At 44.0% G+C, this 22601-nt stretch overlaps 1 protein-coding gene across 1 annotated transcript in view; it reads right to left on the bottom strand.

Annotated features, from left to right (window-relative positions):
* SCFD2 (sec1 family domain containing 2) overlaps nucleotides 1-22601 on the bottom strand; it is a 404625-nt gene that overhangs the window by 27164 nt on the left and 354860 nt on the right. Inside the window, exon 6 of the mRNA XM_007456086.1 lies at nucleotides 10348-10493. Within this exon, the coding sequence (XP_007456148.1) occupies nucleotides 10348-10493 (146 nt within the window). The remainder of the gene's footprint in view (nucleotides 1-10347; nucleotides 10494-22601) is intronic.

Raw genomic sequence — 22601 nt, 5'->3', positions numbered from 1 at the left:
CTAAAAAAAAAAAAAAAAAAAAAAAAGAATAAGATGCAGGGAGAAATAGCAGCTGTTGAGTTGAGGGTGCAGCTCTCCTCTGCTTATTAGTCAAATAGACCACTGCGTGCCCAGAGATCTCACAGGCAAATGCTCACGAAAGGGAAAGCACTGGGCAGAGACACCGATAACACAGAAACTGAAAAAACCAAAAACTGTGAGTCAACCTTCCTAATACCAACATAGATTTTAAAACTTTATCATACAGGCAAAAATACAGAGGTTTGAAAATACACTTTTTTGATGAGGCTGTGGGGAAACAGACACGCTCATATACTGCTGGTGGGAGTGTAAATTGTTACAATCGGTGTAGAGAGTAATCTGGCAATATCTATCAAAGTTACAAATGCATCCGACTTAGCAATTCCACATCTAGGAATTTATCCTACAAATATGCTAATATATGCAAATGAGATCCACAAAGGGCTGTTTATCGTTTATAATAGCAAAAGATTAGAAACTCATGTGCCCATCAGGAGGGAGCTGTTTCATAAATGGGATACATCCACACGAAGGAATGCTATGGAAGCGAAGAGGGAAGCTCTGTGCTGATGGTAAAAAGCAAAAGGTGCAGAATAAATCGTGAGTGGAAGAAGCAAGGTGAGGAACGGTGTGTACGATGGGCGTTTGTGTAAAATGTGCCAAAGGGAATATGAAAGTTTGCATTTGCTGAAACATGCAAAAAATAAACTCTGGTGTGATATACAGAATCACCATGAGCAGTGATCATGGAGTGGGGGACCGGACAAGGGACAAAGGTGGGAGGAAGCCTTTTCACTATATTCTTTTTTTAAAAAGCACAGTTAAAACACCACTACACACACACACACACACACACACACACACACACACACGCACGCGCGCGCGCGTGGCAAGAATGGCCTTTTTTTCCCTCACCTGTTCAAAATTAAGAAATTATTTATGCATGGAAGAGATTCGAGTAAAGCACACCAAAATGTAAACAAGGGCTAACTCTAGGTTCTGGGAGTAGGGGACATTATTCTTTTTTTTCTAAATTTTAGAAATTGACAGGTATACTTCTGGAATCATAAAACAATCCAATAAATATTTTCAATGTTAAAAAAAAAAGTTCATGGAATGGCCTCTGAATTCTACAAATCCTCTTCCCTGAGTAAATGGTCTTGACAACTTTTATACCATCTCAGCCTTTCCGGATATTTAATCTCTTAAACTTTAATCTCTTTAAACTGCTCTCCATGGAGAAATCCTTTGGCCAATACTCTGCTACCTTATCATCATTATCATCAAATATTCATCGACTGCTTCTTTAGAAATAGAATCCAATTTTTGGACAGGCACATGATCAACTGGCTGAAAGACTCCATTCTCCAGCCTTCTTTGCTGTTGGGTCTGCAAGTTCTGGGCAATGAGATGTAAGTAGAAGGGGAGTGGGACTTTCAGAAGTCTTCTATTTTTAAAGGGGAACGGTATGCTTTCCTCCCCTTTCTCTGTTTGCTGCCTGGAACATGGAAGTGATGACTGGAGCTCCAGCAGCCACTGTGTAAGACAGGGCCATTCCTTAGAGATACTGGAGCAGAGGGCTGGAAGAAACCCAGGTCAGTGGAGACTGGTGGAGCCACTATAAACATAACACGGTTGTACTGAATCAGGACCTACTTATGTGACAAGACAAAACCTTGCATGTTTAAGCCTTACGTCTCAGATCTTGTTACCTGCAACTGAATGAAATTCTAACTGATACAAAGCACAAAGGGAAGATAAAGAAATAAAAAGGCCATTTCTTCTTTCCAGGAGTTTACAGTTATTTGTTTTATTAGTCTACATATAGTTATAAAGAATAACATTAAGCAGAGCCACAGAGAAGTACACATACGCTGTCACATTTAAGACAGGAGAGAGCATACCCCCAACCTACAGAAAACAAAAGAGGCTGTTGCTCCCCGTAGGATGTACCTTCTGTAAGGAGGAAGAGTAGTGATCCTGAGAAGAGCTCAGGTGTAGGAAAAAGTTGGTCCTGTTGTCTAGCTAAAACACTATGCCTAGGGCCTCCTTTGTGCAAAGTACAGTGTTCCAGGGTGACAGGATTGCTCTCAGGGCTCCAGAAGCCCCCATGTAGACTGTGAGACAGGGAAAGAAGGAAGCGCAGAGGGTTAGGGATCCTGCTCTCTCCCTTGCTCCAATTTCAGCTTTCCAATTTCTTCTTTAAAATGACTAAGCACAGAACAACTAAATAACATTGTCCATTTAAAGAGCACGATTTGGGCAAAGACTTTCTTAGGTACAAAGCAGTACTAGTCTCGTGACTTCTTAGCAAACACATTTCTTAGTTTTCCCAAGTAGGGTTTTAATCATGAGAACTTCTGGCTCCTTCCTCACTTAGTTTGGATTTTTTTCTGCCCCAAATCATGTCACTGAAATCTGACTGAAATGAATAGCTTTTGGCAGTAGCTTCTTAGATGAGGATCCTCTAACTGTCATGGAATTTTCTATTCAGCCAGAAGCTACCCACTTCTCAGCAAAGGACCATAGAAGGTGGTGATGGGGAGACAGATGTCTTGCCCTAGTGCCCTGCTCACAAGTTTTCCCCACATGTTAAAAAGGAACAGAGGGGAGATTAGTCGTGTAGTTTGTCTACGTAAGAGTGTTAACCAGAGTAATTTAATTTTCCTAATCAGACATTCACTGTCATCTAGATGACATCTTTCAGGGGGGAAGGAGAGGAATTAAAAACACAGACAAATTTATCCTTATTTCTCGCTTATACCACATCCAGTGTGTGCTGGCAGTAAGGGGGTCTGTGCCCTACGGTGCAGGGCCTACACAATCATTCAGACACCCAGGTTCCTGTTATTGAGTAGCCCCACCAGTCCCTAGGGCACTGCAATCCCACACTGAAGCCTTTGCATCTCATCAGCAAAGGATGAAAGAGAGAGAGTATGGAGGATTTCCAGAGAGATTTTATGGGCTCAGCCTGAAAGTGATCTGTATTACTTCTGCCCATTGTCCATTGGCCAGAATTAGTCACAAACCTACATTTACCTGCAAGAGAATTTGGAAAATGTGGTCTAACTATGCCAGAAGGAAAAGGAAATGGAGTTTGGGGAACATGTATAGCATCGTCTCTGCCACAGACACACCATAAAGTCTGGATTGAAACATTAATATAACTATTTCCTTAATAACTGGCAGGTTGCTTGTTGTAGGCAAAGGATTATTAAACCTCTCTTCCCTTCTACATAAGAATCTGACCTTTGGTTAACTTTCTAGCTCTGTTTCCCTGGAAACCTGATAAGGGAAGAATGTCAAACTCTAGCCAGGCAAGATTGCTTACGATAAAAATGATCCCTGCTTAGTAAATTGCATTAGACTGGGGGAACTATAAATACTGGACAGAAAGCCAGGGCTTTGGGCTTCTCTGAGTATGATGACTCTTGTGTGGTTGGCCATGGCCCTTGGAGGAATGCTGGAAGTCATGTCAGTGGAGTTGTTTCAGAGAAACTGGCTCCTATAGGATATGAGGGTTTTAAGCCAGAGGACTCCTGCCCCTACCCTTCCCTCCATGTGAGTCTAGTTCCCTCACTGCTCAGCTGTCACTTCAGGACCAAGCCAAACAGCTCCTGGGTAGCTGCATGGACTGCTTCATGATGGTCACAGGACTACTTGAGAGGAGAAAAATGCCCGCTGTTCCCTACTGCGAGCTATGTTCCTGTCCTGGGCAGACGGGTGCAAATGGGGGCTATGACCACAGAGATGACTTATCTACTAGGCACAGAATGCACGATGCCTAGGGCCCACAGGACTGTTAGCGACCCGTGAAAATGCATTGATTTCTTTTAAAATGAGTAGAAAAAAATGAACTTTTTGGTCAAAGATAATGTTTTGATATATAATAATTATTTGTCTCTATACCAATGAAACTATAATATAATTATATATGTAATTGCATACGTGTAAATATAAGAATATGAATATATTCAGTAATCAAATAGATACATTTATATATAATTTTTATTATAATATTTAATCAATATTTCTTCACATAAATATATATATAGAGAGAGATTTTAATACAGGAAAAGGGCCATGAGGTTAAAAGTGCTTAGGGCAATGAAAATCACAGTGTGGCCCTGTATGACAGTCTCGTGAGGCTAGCTTGAAAGTTTGGTAGAGCCTAATGAGACCCCCATGGGTGTTACACATGAAATAGATGAAGTTTCAAAAGAAATCAGAAACTCTCTTTTTTTCTTTAAATGACCAATATCTGTTCCAGAACAAACTGGGCTTTTAATATACCAGAGTTAATCAAAATATGAAAAATAAAATACTTGTTTCTATGTCTCTGGTTACTCTTTTGCGGTATATGATTAGATCTAGAAAGTTCTTATCGACCTGATTCCAACTCTTGAAGAAAGGTGTTGAGCATAGCAACAGTTGATGACATTACACATAAGTCTGAGACAATTTTGACATTACACATAAGTCAGAGACCATTTTGAGAAACTAGTCTATCCAACAGCCCCTCTTTTTTTTTTTTTTTTTTTTGCAGTACGTGGGCCTCTCACTGTTGTGGCCTTTCCCGTTGCGGAGCACAGGCTCCGGACGCGCAGGCTCAGCGGCCATGGCTCACGGGCCCAGCCGCTCCGCGGCATGTGGGATCCTCCCGGACCGGGGCACGAACCCGCGTCCCCTGCATCAGCAGGAGGACTCCCAGCCACTGCGCCACCAGCGAAGCCCCCAACAGCTTCTTGAATTTGGTGCACCTTAAAGATGGTCTAGGACAGGGGTCCCCAACACCCGGGACACGGACCGGTACCAGTCCTAGGACTGTTAGGAACCGGGCGCACAGCAGGAGGTGAGCGGCCGGCGAGCGATGCGTCATGTCATCTGCCGCTCCCCATCGCTCGCGTTACTGCCTGAGCCATCCCCCGCCCCCACCCCGTGGAAAAATTGTCTGCCATGAAACTGGTCCCTGGTGCCAAATAGTTTGGGGACCCCTGGCCTAGGATATCTGTTTCCGAGAAAACTGGAGTTGTTGCCACAATCACACCCCCAACAGTCGTGCTGCTGACCTTGGCTTTGCTGGTTGGTGTTGGTGCAGCCAGGACCTCTCTTGGTCCTGCTACTGCAGATGATTCTCTCTTTCTTGCAAAACCGACTCTGAACAACCAAGTTCTCAGAACTAGATTTGTACTGAGAGTATTTATCTTGTTTCAATCCAAGATTGTACAGAAAAACATTTGTTCAAAACTGGTCTTGGCTTTGACTACTCCATGGCTTATTTATTTCTATTTTTTGCTGCAGTATGACTGATTTTTTCTCTCCTTTCATCTTCTTAAGGAAAATGCTTTGCACTGCAGATTAATAAGCGGTTCATTTGTCTATCTGTTCATCCCATCCATCCATCCTTCAAACCAGAAGCAGATTACTTAAAATATGTTTTGATTAAAGTCCCTTCAACTTCAATATGAGGAAATCAAAGCCCAAAGCTATTAATTAACTTGCTTGAATTCACACAGGCAGTTAGAAGTTAGACTACAGGACAGAGCCAAGTTTCCTGGCCCCCCAGCATAGCCCTATCTCACGCAGAGCCTTTCAAAAAGGATGCTAGCAGGTCTAGGGTTAGGTAGATAGAATCAGAAGGAAGAACAGAGCTTAGTGCTTGGAAAAGACCAGCTGGTGGCCAGAGCTGGGGATTGTTGATGTTGATGAAGAGACTGGGCCTACAGACTGTTCAGAGTGCATATTTCACCGGGCACAAGATGAATCAGGCCTCCTTGGGCCCTGCTGGTTCTAAAGGCTCTGGTTCAACATGCCGGAGGTACAGAGGACAGTGCGCATCTGTGGGAAGTTTCCTCCAGGGAAACACAGCACTTTGAGACTTCTGCCAAAACCTGTCATGCAAGAGCCGTGCAATATTTTGTCTGAAAGGGCTCATAAGCTCCTTGCCCTGAGTCATCTGAGAAACAGCAGCACATCAAACACTGACATTTAGGAAGGAGGTTAAGCCTCCCATTAAACTGGAACATTTGTAGTTAAGAAATGAAAGCATAAGAAGACTTGCTGCACAGGCAAAACTGGGGCTTATGTTTCTGGTCAACAGAGTCTATGGACAAACATGACTTTTCCAAACAAACGGGTGTCAGCAGTAGACTCTGACCAAATGCCACAGCTAACAGGACAGTCAGCTTAAGAATGACTCCCTTTCTGTGTAGCCCATCTCCCAATAAAGGAAATGACGAAATGCTACGAAAGAGGACAAAGGGAAGGTCTATTTTGTCCTTTACTACAACTGTTAGAGACAATGCTTACATAGCGCTATGTGTCAGCTCCTATCCTGAGAGCTTTATATATATTATTCAGAGCACTTTTTTTTTTTTTTTTTTTTTGTGATAGACGGGTCTCTCACTGTTGTGGCCTCTCCCGTTGCGGAGCACAGGCTCCGGACGCACAGGCCCAGCAGCCATGGCTCACGGGCCCAGCCGCTCCGCGGCATGTGGGATCTTCCCGGACCGGGGCGCAAACCCGTGTCCCCTGCATCGGCAGGCGGACTCCCAACCACGGCGCCACCAGGGAAGCCCTCAGAGCACTTTTATGAAGGAGCTACTACTGTTAGCTCCTGCTTACATAAGAGGAGCTAGGCACAGAGAGATGAAGTTAATTTGCCTAAGGTTACACAGTTAGTAGGGAGCAGAGCTGGGCTATGAACCCAAATGTTGCTGTTAACGTACATGCTAACCTCCCTCTCACTAAGAATTAAGAACGTAAGAAATGCCTTTCTGGATAAGACCCACAGTCCAGGATCCACCCATCCATCCACCTATCCACCCACCCCTAGGTGGCAAGCATTGTGCTGGGCTCTGCATTTACCGTGGTGAGCAAACCCAGAAACTGTTTCCAGCTTTGCTGGTGTGTTCTTCAAATAAAGAGCTTCAGTGGCAGCCTCATGATCCCCATCATGCTCACTCTCCTGGCTGTGGCAGAGGTACTAGTTTCCTTGGAGGGCCACGTGTGTGGTGATGTTCTGCGCTCACTTCTGGAGACCTAGTCTAGGTCCCACTCCTCTAGCTCTTTCAAGATTTTATATGCACTTAATTTCTTGTATGGAATCCTGTTCTCCTTAAAATGACGAGAGTGGTGTCTGCTTTCTGCATCTGAGCTGTGACTGACACATTTTCCTAAAGGGCTAAAGGATGAAGGTTAAATAAGAGGTGCCTCAAGCTAGGAGTGGAAACAGGAGTGGCTCTAAGAGTCAACTCATTTGTATCGGAGCAGGAGAGAGGTACCCTGGGAGGGAGGCTGGGGCTGGTAGGGGCCCTGAGATCCAGGGGAGAGAGGCCGATACACAGCACTGGTCCCAGGGAGACCAGGACATCCCAACTAGATTCTGTGTAGGAACAGCATGGGGCTAGATAGAAAGCACAATTTTTTCCTGGAGCTGAGGACCAAGCTGGGAGAAGGGATGGACAGAAAGTTGCCCAGCCAAGGTCCATCTTCAAAGCTAAACAAAGCTGGACTCTGTTTCTACTCTGGACATTTGTTGTTTTCTATCTATACACACTTTTGTCACAACAAATCCTCCAACATGTGATAAAAATACATGTAGCACATTTAAGATGCACCCAACAAATATTTATCGAGTATCCACTATGTGCAAGATACCGCTCTAGGCACTGAAGATATGGCAGTGGACAAACCAGATCAAAATCCCTGTCCTCAAGGGGCTTCCATCTGTGATTGAAAACTTCTTTTTCTTTCTTTTAATAAATCTATGTATGTATGTATTTATTTGGCTGCATTGGGTCTTCGTTGCTGTGCGTGGGCTTTCTCTAGCTGCAGCAAGCGGGGGCTACTCTTCGTTGTGGTGCGCGGGCGTCTCATTGCGGTGGCTTCTCGTTGCGGAGCACGGGCTCTAGACTACTGGACTTCAGTAGTGTGGCACGCAGGCTCAGTAGTTGCGGTGCGTGGGCTCTAGAGCGCAGGCTCAGTTGTTGTGGCGTGTGGGCTCAGTTGCTCCACGGCATGTGGGATCTTCCCAGACCAGGGTTCAAACCCGTGTCCCCTGCATTGGCAGGCAGATTCTTAACCACTGCGCCACCAGGGAAGTCCTGAAAACTTCTTTAAGTTCAAAAAGTGTTGAAAAACTCAAACAGGTAAAAATTATCCATAATCCCCTCAAAAATTCTTCCTCTACATATGTAAATATAAAGCAAGAAGCCAGAGTTCCTCCTTGTGCATCTAACCCTTTCTGTTCCCTGCACATAACCATTATAAAATTTTCCTAAAATGTTAAAGACTTATTAAACATATACACCCATGTATATGTTTTTAAACAAAAATAGGATAATGCTTTACAGAATGATCTATATACACCCAATAGATGTACATCTACACCCAACAGAACATGAACCCCTGTTTTATTCTGAATTCTCCAAGCAGAGCCCAGGACAAGGACCCAAATACAGTCCTTGCCAAGTATATTTAGATCCCACTCATTTTATTGGTTGCACAGCATTTCTCTAAGTGTCTGTATAATTGTTATTTAATCCCCTCAAGACACACATATACTCCCTGCCTTGCCCCCACTTCTACTCACTGACATTTAGGATTTTTGGTGGATGGGTTGATGTTACTGACTCACTGTAAGGGAAGTGTATGCAACAAGGGAAAGTTCATTTTCCAAAGGCGATGGCTGCTCAGACAGGGTTCTGAGGTCTGGAGGAACTGTGTTGGTAGCAGGGAGATAAAGTCTAGGAAACTTATCACTGTCCTTATTATGCCCAAGATTTATAGCTAATACATGTTTATGTGAAGTTGGCCAAATTAGTCACCATGATGATCACAAAACTGAAAAGACCTCATTAATTTAGCGGTTTATCTTCCCTTTGCCAATGACAGCAGCCACTTGCTTCTTGATATCCTTTGGTCTAAATTTCATCATATATCAACAGTCCTATCACGTCTTCTAGGACCAGTCCATACTGCCATATTTAAGATTGGTAATTTTTTTCATGACAAAACTACATCTGATTAATTATCTGAGTGATTTTATCTGTATTTCGTGGTAGTGATGTTCTCGGATCATTGAACAAAAGATGGGAATTTATATTACTAAGTTGAGTGCCAATTTCTAAGGTGTCTTTTGTGTCTTGGTGGGTGATTTCAGTATCTAAGATCAGCATTATCGGTCATTATTCCTAGACCCTCCAGGAGAACCGCGGTGCAGCAAGCGGGGAGGTTTTGGGTTGGCAGCAAAGACCTGGCGTCATGCCCTGGCCCACCCGTGTGCCTGCTTCCTGGGTCTCGGGATGAGAATACCTCTCTGGCCTACTTGTCGTGAGGATCAAAGGGAAAACCAAATGTAGGAGACTCTTCAAGTATCAGCTACTATACAAATATATGGGAGGAAGAATCTGGATTTTGCTAGGTTGTAGCAGGTAACCGTAGCTGTTGTCTACATGCCCACCTTAGAGAGTCAGCACCCTCAAGCTGAACCCCTCACTATGTCATAGTCCCCACTAACAGCTCATTCAACTCTCCGAAAAGCCTTAGCAAATGGAGCGAATTTTACTGACTATTTCATGGGGAGATGGAAGAGAAGGTTCCTTCACACACTCCACAGCAAAACCCAATGATCTTTTCTGTCAGAAACATCTGTTCTTCCTTGAAAGCTCACCTCTGGCCACCAGGAACCTGCGGGTTGTCTCTTGCTTGTCCAACAGAGACTGCCCAGCCTCGATGGCTCCAGCTTTTCCTCACCCCTTCATCATCCCTTGGGTTCTTTCTGTGCCTCCCCGTGCCTCCCCCACACCTCGCCCCACTGAGCTTTGATAGCTTCAATCTTGGATTCTCATACCATCTTCCTACTCCCTGGTCAAAACATCCTTGCAAGGTTCTCCTACTCTCCTAATAAAGTGGTGGGGGCATTTTAAATAACAAACGTTTTTGCTGGCATCAGCTTCTTTTTTCCTTGCCATAACATTATTAGGTAATTTTGCTACTCTTAGATCGAGAAACTTGGGCACTAAGGCCACCCCACATCTGGCGCTTAGGGACTTGCTTAAGGTGACAGAACAGCTCTGGGGCAGTTATAAAGCAGCGCTGACCCGTAATCCAGCGCTCATCTCACTGCATCAAGCCTGAAATACAAATAAACTGGGAAGCTTTCAGATTCAGGGGAACCCAGAACTCTAGACTACAAGGGCCTTGGATTTCATCTTGAACAAATCCTTCATTTTAGAGAGGTTAAAATGGAAACTTTTCTTTCAGTCTCTGAATCCTAAAAACACAACACGGATTAGACGGTTACTTTAAAACATATGTACTTGCCTGGTGGGTATGATTTCCAGGAACATATACAGACTTAAACTGTTTCATGAGATTCCGAGCTCCAGCAATATCCCGAAGCGAAGTAAAGAGTTCATCCATGGCACTTCTGGACTTGTGAAATGTCAGGTTAATTGAAGAGTCACAGCCTGAAACAATCCAGAGATATTTGCTTCGCTGAACAAATCTTTACAGTGAGTTGTAATCGTGACAGGTTGAGCTCATGTAACATAGTTGTTGTTGTTGTTGTTTAACCCTATTTCCCCCGGCTGTTCACCAACTGGGCTGTTTCAGTCATCCCTGAGCAATGAAACACATTGAGTGTAAATGCCTTTGACAGAAGTAGAACTCAGAATTGCCTGGGATTGCAGCCACTGGCTTCAACCCCTAGACTGCAGAAGTTTCACAAAAAGAAAGCTCCCCAGGGTCTAGTGTCCTCTGAACACAGCTTTGGGAAAATAGAAGACACAAAGGAAAACACAACAGAGTACTGTGATGAACAGCTCTCACTTGAATCCCACCAAGAGTTTCCATAAAATAGAACAGCAAGAATGAGAAAGATCATAGAGTTGCTCCAATAACAGAACTTGCTGGGATGGGCATATAATGCGTTAACAAAGCTTATGGCGTATTTCAAAAGGCAGCCATTCAAAGCTGATCAAACACAAAGGGGGCCTAATAAGAAGACTGTTCTCCGAAGTGGTTCTATTTCTTTTTGAAACTTACAATAGATGGATTTCTTCTCTGTCTTGTTAGAAGCTCATGCAGAACAGGAATGATCATGGTTAAGTCAGAAGTTCAAAAAACAGAGAAAGATTCAAGATGAGTATTTTTGACTGTTGAAATATTGCAGATACATGAACTCATCAATCCCCATATCACCCTTATGAGACAGGCGCTATTCTTTCCCCCATACAAAGGACGAGGGACCTGAGGGCCAGAGAGATTACGGAACACTCCCATCAGCACACTGTCTATGTTCAGCCCATGTTTGTTCAGTCATTCTGGACTGGTTCACCTGTAGGTTTGGGGAACAGATCTTGTGCCCTCTGCTTCCTGCCTCAAGTACCTGCATGTCTGTCTCTGTGTCTGTCTGTCTCTGTCTCTGTGTATCTCTCCTCCTGTCTGGGGCCTTTCTCTGGTTAGAAGCATAGAAGTCAGCACTCAGAAACAACAGAGCTTTCTCATCGCTTGGGGGGGTACAATTCTGAATTGTGGTCTCCATAGCCTTATGGAGGGGGCAGTAGGACTGAGCCCCAGTTGCCCCCAACAGTAACTCACTCATGAATGCCTCCTCTACTGGCTTTCCTTACTCTCCTGTCTCACTTCCCTACGTCCTGACCACACTGCCTAGGACATCTTCTCAAATACAGTACTTGCACCCAAATCCTTGTCTCAGAACACCAGAGCTGCCAGGGTGATTTTAACACAGGCAGCTTGGGTCCAGAATCTATATTCTTTTTTTCAGAACAGATTTATTGAGGTTCAGTTCATATACCACACAGTTAACCCATTTCAAGTGTATAATTCAATAGCTTTTAGTATATTCACATAGCTGTACAATCATCATTCCTACAATCGACTTTAGAACATTTTTATCACCTCAACAAGAAACTCCACACCTGTTAACTGTCACTCCCCCTTTCCCCCTACCCCCAGACCCTGGCACCACTGATCTGCTTTCTGTCTCTATGGATTTCCCTACTCTGGACATTTCATATAAAAGGAATCATAGAATATGTGGTCTTTTGTGACTGGCTTCCTTCACTTAGCACAATGTTTTCAGGGCTCATCCAAGTTGTAGGATGCATCAGCACTTAGTTTCTTTTTACTGCTGACTAATAGTCATTGTATAGATATACCACATGTTAAATACCCATTCATTGGTTGATGAACATTTGGGTGTTTCCACATTTTGGCTATTATGAATAATGCTTCTAGTTTTACATGTACAAGTTTCTGTGTGGACATACATTTTCATTTCTCTTGGGTACATATTTAGGAATAGAATTTCTGGGTCATGTGGCAACTCTGTATTTAACCGTTTGAGGAATTGCTAGGCTGTTTTCCAAAGTGACAGCACCATTTTACATTCCCACCCTCAGTGTAAGAGGGTTTTCTCTGCATCCTCAACAATGCTTGTTATCAGCTATCTTCTTGATTGTAGCTCTCCTAGTGGATGTGAAGTGAGGAGATATTTGTTAATTTTGATAAAGAGAGAAGTTTTTTAGGGAGTAGAGGTAGATCCAAACAAGCTTCAACTAAAATGGAGTGTATCTAAAGTACACAGGAACATCCAAAGGAACCCAATGGCAGCAGACACAGTGTGTAGATAGTTGAGCCTGTACTTTCAATAACTGTGGAACACTGTATATAACTCTTAAAGGGAGGGCAAAATTCTGAACTGTTTTTACTCACACTTCTGACACCAAATGTGTGGACTTTTCCCCCCATACGAACCAATTCTCTAACTCTCCACACATCAACCGAGTGTCCTACAATTCAAATCAATTCTGCCAATAGCTATGTAGAGTTAGTGCAGACCCCACCCAGACTGCCCCCACTTCAGATGCCAAGTTAAAATCCCAGGTTGCCAGTTGCACTCCTGACCTATCAATCAAGCGTTCCCATGACCCCTTCCTCAGGTTCAATAATTTGCTAGAACAGCTCACAGAACTCAGGAAAGTGCTTTACTTACTGGGACCAGTTTATTACAAGGGATGAAACTCAGGAACTGTCAAATGGAAGAGATGCAGAGGGCCAGGTATGGGGGAAGGAGCGCAGGACTTCGATGCCTTCTCCAGGTGCTCCACCTGCCCAGTATCTTGATGTGTTCACAAACCAAGAGGCTCTTCAAACACTATTGTTTAGGAGACTTTATGGAGGTTTCATTACATAGGCATAATTGATTAAATTATTGGCCACTGGTGATTAATGCATCTCTCAGCCCCTCTCTTCCCTCTGGAAGTCGTGGGGTAGGGCTAAAAGTTCCACTACTCTAAACATGCCTTGGTTTTTCTGGCAACCAGCTCCCATCCTGAAGCTATTATCCCCCCAACCACCAATCATCCCCTTAGCATATAAGACACTCTCATCATTCTGGAAATTCCAAGGGTTTTAAGAGCTGTGTGCTAGGAACTGTGGACAAAGACCACTATGCATATTTCTTATTGTATCATAAAAATCCTCTGATCAGTCTCTATTTCCTGGTCTCCAGAAATGTCCAACTCACTATCATTAAAAACATCAGGGGCTTCCCTGGTGGCGCAGTGGTTGAGAGTCGGCCTGCCGATGCGGGGGACACGGGTTCGTGCCCCGGTCTGGGAAGATCCCACATACCGCGGAGCGGCTGGGCCCGTGAGCCATGGTCGCTGAGCCTGCACGTCCGGAGCCTGTGCTCCACAATGGGAGAGGCGACAACGGTGAGAGGTCCGCGTACCGCAAAAAAAAAAAAAAAAAAAAATCAAGAGGGTGGTCAAGCCTAGTGAGAGGAAGCCTCCCCGTGTTCAGTGAACTCCAGTGGGGAAGCAGGGATTCGACAGAAAATTCAGGGAGTTCGTGTACACTCTCTAGAATTCTATGCCAAGCTTTGTGTCATTTTCTGAGAAGCATGTCCACAACTTATCCTTATTCTTAAAGAGGTTCATAACCAAGAAAAGGTGAGATCCACAGGTCCAGAGCATCTCTCGATATCATACCATGCTTGCCCTTGGTATTGCAGCTCAGCTGAGATACATCAACTTGTGCATTAGTCAATAATCAGCCAGAAGAAACCCTGGAAGGTTATGGCTTCTCACTGATTCATGTGGCTTCTTTCCTTAAACTCCCAGCCTGAGCCATTTAAAATATGGAAAATTACATCAATTATATCTAAGTGCTGTATACTATGTACTACTACTCCTTTAAATTAAAAATGGCATGAAAACAAGAAGAAAGCATTACTAGTTCGAACACCATGCATGGTGTTTCAATTCTTCTAAAAACACAATTCAGCTAATAGGCTAAACTTCTTAAATTTAAAGTAATTCTTTAGAACAGAAAGGTTCATACAAATTTTCATATGGTCTCCTTCAGCTTTTTGAAAAGTGAGGACTGTAATGTTCATCCATTAGGCTGAGTGGAACAGAATCATCTCCTGGATTATAGAGTACTGAAAATTATAAATTATACATGGAAATTGTAGATTATCCGTTGCAAGTAGTTTAAGCAAAGGCTGTGCAAGTCTGAAGAGTTAGGTCAGTTGTGGAGCAGGTTGTTGATAGAAGAAATGTTTACAGATTACAGGTAAATTGAACTCAAAGGAACCCAACAGAAAAATAACACTGTCAAAGAAATTGCTGGAAGAAAAAAAAGTGCAAAATTTACAAATAAGCTAAAACCTTCCTGAAAAACAGTCAATTATCTCCATTGTTCAAACCAACTGCACAAGGGCAACTTCTGTCCAGTGGGTCTGTCCAGCGATCCTTTCCGATGTGTCTGTTATCCTCAAAGCAAGTCCTCTAAAATGTACATGTTTCTGGGACACCAGGCCAAAGGGGTCTCATCTCTGAGCATCTTCATAATTATATCAATCTTCACCAAAAGCAGAATTTACATTCACTTACCTAAACCCTATAATGAAAGTCTCAACACACACACACACACACACACGCACACGCACACACACACACACACACACACACACACACACACAAATGGGGATGAGAGAAGATAAATGATGTGTAAGATCGCATCACCATCTCCAGCAAAATGTCCATCTGATCACAGCCCTGACCTCCTCCACGTACACTGCCTCGCACCATTCAGAATATCTCCTCTGTGAGTGCAGCTCATTCCATATCATGCTGCAATTAATAGCTAAAGGAGATGCGGGTGCAAAAGCTATGAAATGGGATGAATTCTTTTTTGGTGTAAAAGCTATAATCACTGAAAGCTCACTTATAGAATCACTTATGCCAGACACTATTCTAAGAAGCTTATACATATCAGCTCACTTAATCTCCTCAGAAACCCAATGAGGTAGGTACTACTATCATCCCCATTTTGCAGATGGGGAAACTGAGCCATAGAGAAGTTAAGTAACACACGGTCACTCAAGTAGTAAGTGGTAAAGCTAAGATGCAAACTCTTGCAGTCCAATGCCCAAGACGGTTGTGTTAGCCACTCTACTCTGCTGTCTTTCTTATGTGCTGGAGTCCACACACATAAAAGATGAGTAAAGCACTTAGTTCACCCTTAATATGGAAGAAGTGCTTTTACAGTGGAGTGAATGACAGATGCCTTTCTTCTTGGGAAGATCTGGGCCTGTCTCTGGGGGTAGACGCTAATAGTATGGTTTGCAGTTATACCCCAGGCCCATCTTTTGTGGCCACACAAGGTGCGGGATCTCCCGGGCCTGCTGCACACCCTCCATTGGATCTCTGCCCTGTAAGGCACTGTATTCAGTTACTTCTAATAAGCCCCGGACAGTCTGTTCCATTAAGCCAGCTTATGATAACACACACACACACACACACACGCACACACACACACACACACACACACACACACACACACAGAAATGGGGATGAGAGAAGATAAATGATGTGTAAGATCGCATCACCATCTCCAGCAAAATGTCCATCTGATCACAGCCCTGACCTCCTCCACGTACACTGCCTCGCACCATTCAGAATATCTCCTCTGTGAGTGCAGCTCATTCCATATCATGCTGCAATTAATAGCTAAAGGAGATGCGGGTGCAAAAGCTATGAAATGGGATGAATTCTTTTTTGGTGTAAAAGCTATAATCACTGAAAGCTCACTTATAGAATCACTTATGCCAGACACTATTCTAAGAAGCTTATACATATCAGCTCACTTAATCTCCTCAGAAACCCAATGAGGTAGGTACTACTATCATCCCCATTTTGCAGATGGGGAAACTGAGCCATAGAGAAGTTAAGTAACACACGGTCACTCAAGTAGTAAGTGGTAAAGCTAAGATGCAAACTCTTGCAGTCCAATGCCCAAGACGGTTGTGTTAGCCACTCTACTCTGCTGTCTTTCTTATGTGCTGGAGTCCACACACATAAAAGATGAGTAAAGCACTTAGTTCACCCTTAATATGGAAGAAGTGCTTTTACAGTGGAGTGAATGACAGATGCCTTTCTTCTTGGGAAGATCTGGGCCTGTCTCTGGGGGTAGACGCTAATAGTATGGTTTGCAGTTATACCCCAGGCCCATCTTTTGTGGCCACACAAGGTGCGGGATCTCCCGGGCCTGCTGCACACCCTCCATTGGATCTCTGCCCTGTAAGGCACTGTATTCAGTTACTTCTAATAAGCCCCGGACAGTCTGTTCCATTAAGCCAGCTTATGATAACGGTGTTTTGTAAGGGACCCCTAAGTGTACAATTCCAGTCAATTCTCATTTAATCCACTTAGTTAAATAGATAATAAAGCAGAAGCTGATCCTAGCCTTTGGCCAAGCACAGTCTGCGTACTTCAGTCGCCTGCTCCTTGATAAGGGAGGCCCTCAGTCCCGCAGGGCACCCCAGTGTTCGCCTGAAATAGGGGATGACTCATGCCCCTGCAATTTCTTTCTTTGGAGGGCTTGGGGATCTCTTGGGCAGGGGTCCAGTTACTCCTCGGAGCAACAAAATAGGGCTCCTGTGTCCACATCTGCCCTCCCTCGTCCCCCTCTCACCCGTCTCCACTTACTGGAGTTGCTTTACTTCGGCAGAGGGAGGACAGCGGTTTCCATGGCTCTGCGCACTGCAGGGACCCACATTTCCAGCAAAAACAAAGGTAAAATGGAGAGAAGGCTGAAGAGCTCAGGGATCTGAAACCGTGCACCTCAGGCTGGGACTTGAACCCACGCAGCCAGGACTCAAACCCGGCCAAAACTCAGACTGGGACTCAAACCCAGCCAAAACCCACAGTCTTCCAACTGAGATCACACATCTGGTTTCAGGACTTAATGAAGCTCAGCTTCTTGATGTCTCATCACAGAAAGAGTTTAGTGAGAGACAAAGTGATAGGTAAGAGGTGGATTTATTTAGAGAGAAACACACTCCACAGACAGAGTGTGGGCCATCTCGGAAGGTGAGAAAGGCACCAGGGTATGGGGTTGTCAGTTTTTAGAGGGGTGGGTAATTCCATAGGCTAATGAGTGGGAGGAGTATTCCAGCTATTTCGGGAAGGGGTGGGGATTTCCAGCAATTGGGCCACCACCCACCTTTTGATCTTTATGGTCGGTCTTGGAACTGTCATGGCGCCCGTGGTGTGTCATTTAGCATGCTAATGTAGTACAATAAGCATATACTGAGGCTCAAGGTCTAGCGGAAGTCGACTTGTCCGCCATCTTGGACCCATTTGGTTCTAATCAGTTTACGTCATGTCCTCAGGCTATGTCATTCTTTCAAAGGTTGTGCCCTGCCCCCTTCCCTCCTGTTTCAGATCCTCCTGGGAGGGCTGAAATAAAGCTGGACTCCTCACTCCAGTCTGCCTAAGTGCTTCTCTTTGGTTCTCTCACAGAGCAGGCTTGAACCTTTCTGGTGCATGGGGAACTTTTTCAAAAGAGCCTGGCTTCCAGAAGTTTGGTTTTCTTTCTTAGGTATTCAGGAAAATAAAGTATCTTGTATCAGGAGGCTGCCTTATCCAAAGCTTCAGTCTGGATTAGAGATGAAGCACCCTCACCTAAGGCCTTCACACACACACACACACACACACACACACACACACACACACACACACGTGGAACCTGTATGGCTGGGTAAGCTGGGGGACATGGCTGGAACTGGATTTTAAATGTCTCCCTATTGAGTGATATTATTCTCGTCACAGTTGTAAATGTCCCTTACATCTGACTGAGAAGGAGCTAGCGTCAAAGAATTTCAGTTGAGCCTGTTCAAGGGGTTCTTTTCTTATCTGGACCCAAATTATCCAAGGATGGCCTCCTCATCCTTCTGGCCCAGAGGTTGAGAACATCAGGTCCATTTTCTAATTTGCATCCCACCTTCGTGTCTCTCAGCAAACCCCTGGCAGCAGGAGACCCATCTCTGTGGGCTCCTGGGGCAGTTAGAGAAAAGGTTGGCTTGGGAGGGCAACGCGGCCTGAAAGCAGAGAGGGCAGAGCGCTGGGAAGTCATGACCTCCCTCATCCATGCGGCTGTCCGACATTGCCTTTTCTCTCTTTTCAAACCATTGTTTTAAAAGATGGAGTCCTTTTTCATGGCTCTCTATAAAAGGTTGGCAAATGAAAACCAAACCAAACAAAATAAAAAACCAAATAAACCTTAGCAAGTGGTGTCACATCTGAAATCTTTTAGGGAGGTTGACTGTAAAACCACTCTTGAGTAGGGAAGTCCTGGTAATATTTATAATAGAAGTCCTCTTTTTCAAATGTGATTGGGACCAATAGGTGATTAGAAGTCATTTAAAGAGGGGATCATGAAGAATTGATCTCTCTCCCACACGTATATATACACATATATGTGTATTTGTGTGTACGTTATGATTTTGTTTAAAATTAAAACACAAACATCTGTTTATTCACTACTCTTTTGAGAAAAGTCTTTTGTTTGAGTATTATCTGCTGATTAGAGTTCTTTTTTAAAAAAATTATGTACTGTGTATAATTTCCAATTTTGGTCTATTTAAAGTGGAATAAGAAGTTAGACACCTGTAGCACAATCTGAGAGCAGAATTCTTCTAGATTTTAATGGGTTTTTTTCCCTTCAATCTTTCACAATCAGCTTGTTCATACCTAATTCAAAAGCATGTTTAAAATGACTCATCTTTACTGAGTCTTTCAAAGCATTCAATTTGGTTTTCTCTGAAACAATTTTTTTTGAATTCATATTTCCTCAGAGAACATTTAATTAAACATTTAATTTAATTTATTTAATAACAAATACAACCGGCATAAGCAGGTTTGGAAACAAACATAACTGGCTCCTGGGAATCACACGGCTCAACCAGGATGAGCAGATGTGCCCCGGAAAGCGGAGGTTGCCTTAGAGCTCTGAGGGGGTCAGAGTTTTGGCGTGAGTTGTTCTATTTTATTGAGGGATCGCAGGATGTAAGTTATTTTGGTGAATGGGTCATGTGGAGGCTGGTTGAGAACACATGAATTATATATATGTATTATTTATATTCATTGTATTTACATTATACATTATGCTGAATATAAATTAAAAATATTATACACACGTTATTTCTGAGGTCTCATATTTATACTACAGGGCAATGTATCTGTGTCATCAATCTAATATTTAATGACCTAGTGTGACTTCTAACATAAAAAAAACATAATCTGTTTTTATTTTTTAATCAGCCTTCAGGTCTTACAGGGCTGACTTCCTCTTTCCTTGTAGGATCCTTGATCTACACTACACGGCAGGGGCTCCTCAGTGGGTGCGGAGATAATGTATGTATGCTTGGATGAGAGTGTTAGTGAGCCTGGCCTAACAAAGAAAATCAGGGTCAGAAGGTGTCCCGGTGAGGCCACAAAGGGCCCAAGGCAGGGCTCATGGAGACTGGACCACCCCCAGAAGTCCCTCCATAGGTCTCCCCTCGGGCTCTCAGGCCACATCGGTCCCATGCCCCCTTGGTTCACTGGATCCTGCTGTGTCCTGGAATCTCCTTAGCCTGTGGCCTCTAGTTACTGCTCCAATGACAGAGGAGGAAAGGAGGGGAGGGGTGGCGACATGCTCCAGGGAAGCCAGGGGGTTCTCCCTGGTTCTCCACTGGTCTCTAGCATAGCGCCTGGTTCCTAGAAGCACCCACGAAATGTTTCTTAAATAAATGAATGGGGAAAACAGAGAGATAATGGGAAAAAGAGCTGAATCAGACCAAACGAGCCATAAAGTGTGATTCTTGAGGAGTGATAAACTATCTCTGCAGGAAATTTCAAACAAAGGGCTCTCAGATGGGTCTGAGCAAGTGCAGCCTCCACGTGTGAGTGGATCATCTCTCATAAAGGCTTTGCTCGGTGAACAGCAGCCTCAGTTGGCTGCATAAATTTGGCTTGTCTGTTTAATAAGCAAAACTAAACTCTCCGTGGTTTGGGTATATGTGCCTATGACATAAAACTGTTTTTAAAAGAAAGGCAATGATAAATACAAGCTTCAGAAAGTGGTTACCGCTGGGGGAGGAGGTGGGCAGACAAGGACCCTTTGGGATAGGGCGATGAGTTCATGGGTGTTTATTATGTAATTATGCTTTATAATATATATATATATTGTATAATCTTTTAAATGTATCAGCTATCATCTTAAAATATATAACAGAACACAAAACCAGTCACACTACTTTTTTAAGCCTCCAGCAAATTCAGCTTTTTATAACAGTTGGAAAAAGGGAAGAAATGACAGCTGAAATCTATTATTATTAGGCAGTTTTGGGAGGTGCGGTGGACGTGGAAAGTCTTGTACAGCCACGAGAGAACGTGACTGCCCAGAATTCTAGCCCAAGGTCTGAGGCTTTTTGTGACAAAACATGCGGTGGGGGAAACCTGAAGGAAGGAACGTCGTCAGGAATACGCTTTGGAACTTGCATCTTTCATTAAGGCAGGGAACAAAGTCAAGTTGCCAGGGAGGACCAGGAGGCAGGATGGAGGCAGCGGGACAAGCAGCCTCTTGATCCTGAACGTCTGTGCTCTTCAGGAAGAGCCAAGGAGGCAGCAAGACCAATAACCCTGGGTCGCTGCAGAAATAAGGAAACGGCCCCAACCATTCCAAAGCATTTCCTCCAAGATGCTTCTGAAAAGTCTCTCCAAAGCAGCTTTTATGACTACCCTAACTATACCAACACAGTTTCTTTATCTTAAGATTTTATGTGGTTAATTAAGGAAGGGTTAATTAAGTATAAAACCTGCTGTGATGCCGCATCATGTTAAGTAGTACAATTTCATGTCGGTTATTATGTTATCCTATTAAATCAATCCAAGCCACCTTAGACAAGGGGACTGTGAAGTTCAGCATTCAGAGTAAGCGAAATACCAGGTTTGAGGCTATTTCTTTTCTTTTCTTTTGGCTGTGCCGCGCAGCATGTGGAATCCTAGCTCCGGGACCAGAGATTGAACCCGTGCGCCCTGCAGTGGAAGCGTGGAGTCTTAACCACTGGACCGCCAGGGAAGTCCTGAGGCTATTTCTTTAAAAAAGGTAGGCATTGATTTTTGATCAGTTACACAATCTCCTATTATTGGAGCTATCACCATAGGAAAAATCAGATTTCCCTCATATCATTTCGACTTTGGGCCCCTTTTCCAGGAATGAAACCTGCCACAAGTGGGAGAAATGCCCACATAACCACTTAAGCTCATGGTCATGAACCTTCCCAGTCCCAAGGAGGGCGGCTCCTTAACAGTAATCACAGACACCATCTCAAACCCGTATCTCACTCCCAATGCTTCCTAATAGGTTGATTGTTTTTATTCTGTTGAATTAATTCTATTGATTTACTAACTTGCCATTGATACCATAAGTCCCCTTTTTCAAAGCGTGCTGACATTTCTGGTGGTTCTGAATAGCTCGACATGGAGTGCTGGCCTCTCAAAGCTGACTTGAGAGATTTCCTGCATCTGGTTGTTTTCACAAGCTGTCAGGTGACATAGCACCTGGGAGCCTCAGAGACCACTGTGACAATGACTACTGTTGATCTCGTTTTCCAGGCTAGGAGAAAACAAGGCTAGGCTACATGCACGTAAAGGCGGCACCAGAGCACGGCCATGAGTTGAGCACAGCTGGCAGCTCTTCTGTTAATATTTGCTTGCTTCTTGTCTGTTAATATTTGCTTGCTTCTTGTCTGTTCTTTTTGGGGTGCTACAAAAGCTGAAGCAGCAACAAAGGTAAGAAAACACAGAATAGATATAAATTTACGGTGGGGTAAGTCTGATCTGCTTTATTTTTCTTTAAATTGAGTAAAGACTGCCATCATTTGATTTTAGCAGGGAATAGTATTTCCCCCAGGGCACAGTTTCAGAACCAATGAGCTAGTTCGGCATTTCAGAGAGAGGGAAATGGAAGCCCAGATGCTCCTTCCAAGACCTGCTGAGGCCAATCCCACCTGTCCTCCTCATGTACCACCACCTGCTACCAGCCCTGCACTTCGTTACCCTGCACACTCTGTCCCTCCCTATTCTCCAGTGCAGAAATGTGTGTGTGTTGGGGGTAGGGGTGATTCTACCTGACGCAGCTGCAGCAGAGGCCTAGGGCTCCCCCAGGAAGATGGCCTGGAAGGCTTCCTGGAGGAGCAGGCCAAGAAGGAAGCTGTG

Source organism: Lipotes vexillifer, unplaced genomic scaffold (genome assembly GCF_000442215.2).
Source record: "Lipotes vexillifer unplaced genomic scaffold, Lipotes_vexillifer_v1.1 scaffold42, whole genome shotgun sequence".
Classification (NCBI taxonomy): Eukaryota; Metazoa; Chordata; class Mammalia; order Artiodactyla; family Lipotidae; genus Lipotes; species Lipotes vexillifer.
The sequence above is the reverse complement of the archived record's forward strand: the minus strand, read 5'-3'. Positions and strand labels throughout refer to the sequence as shown.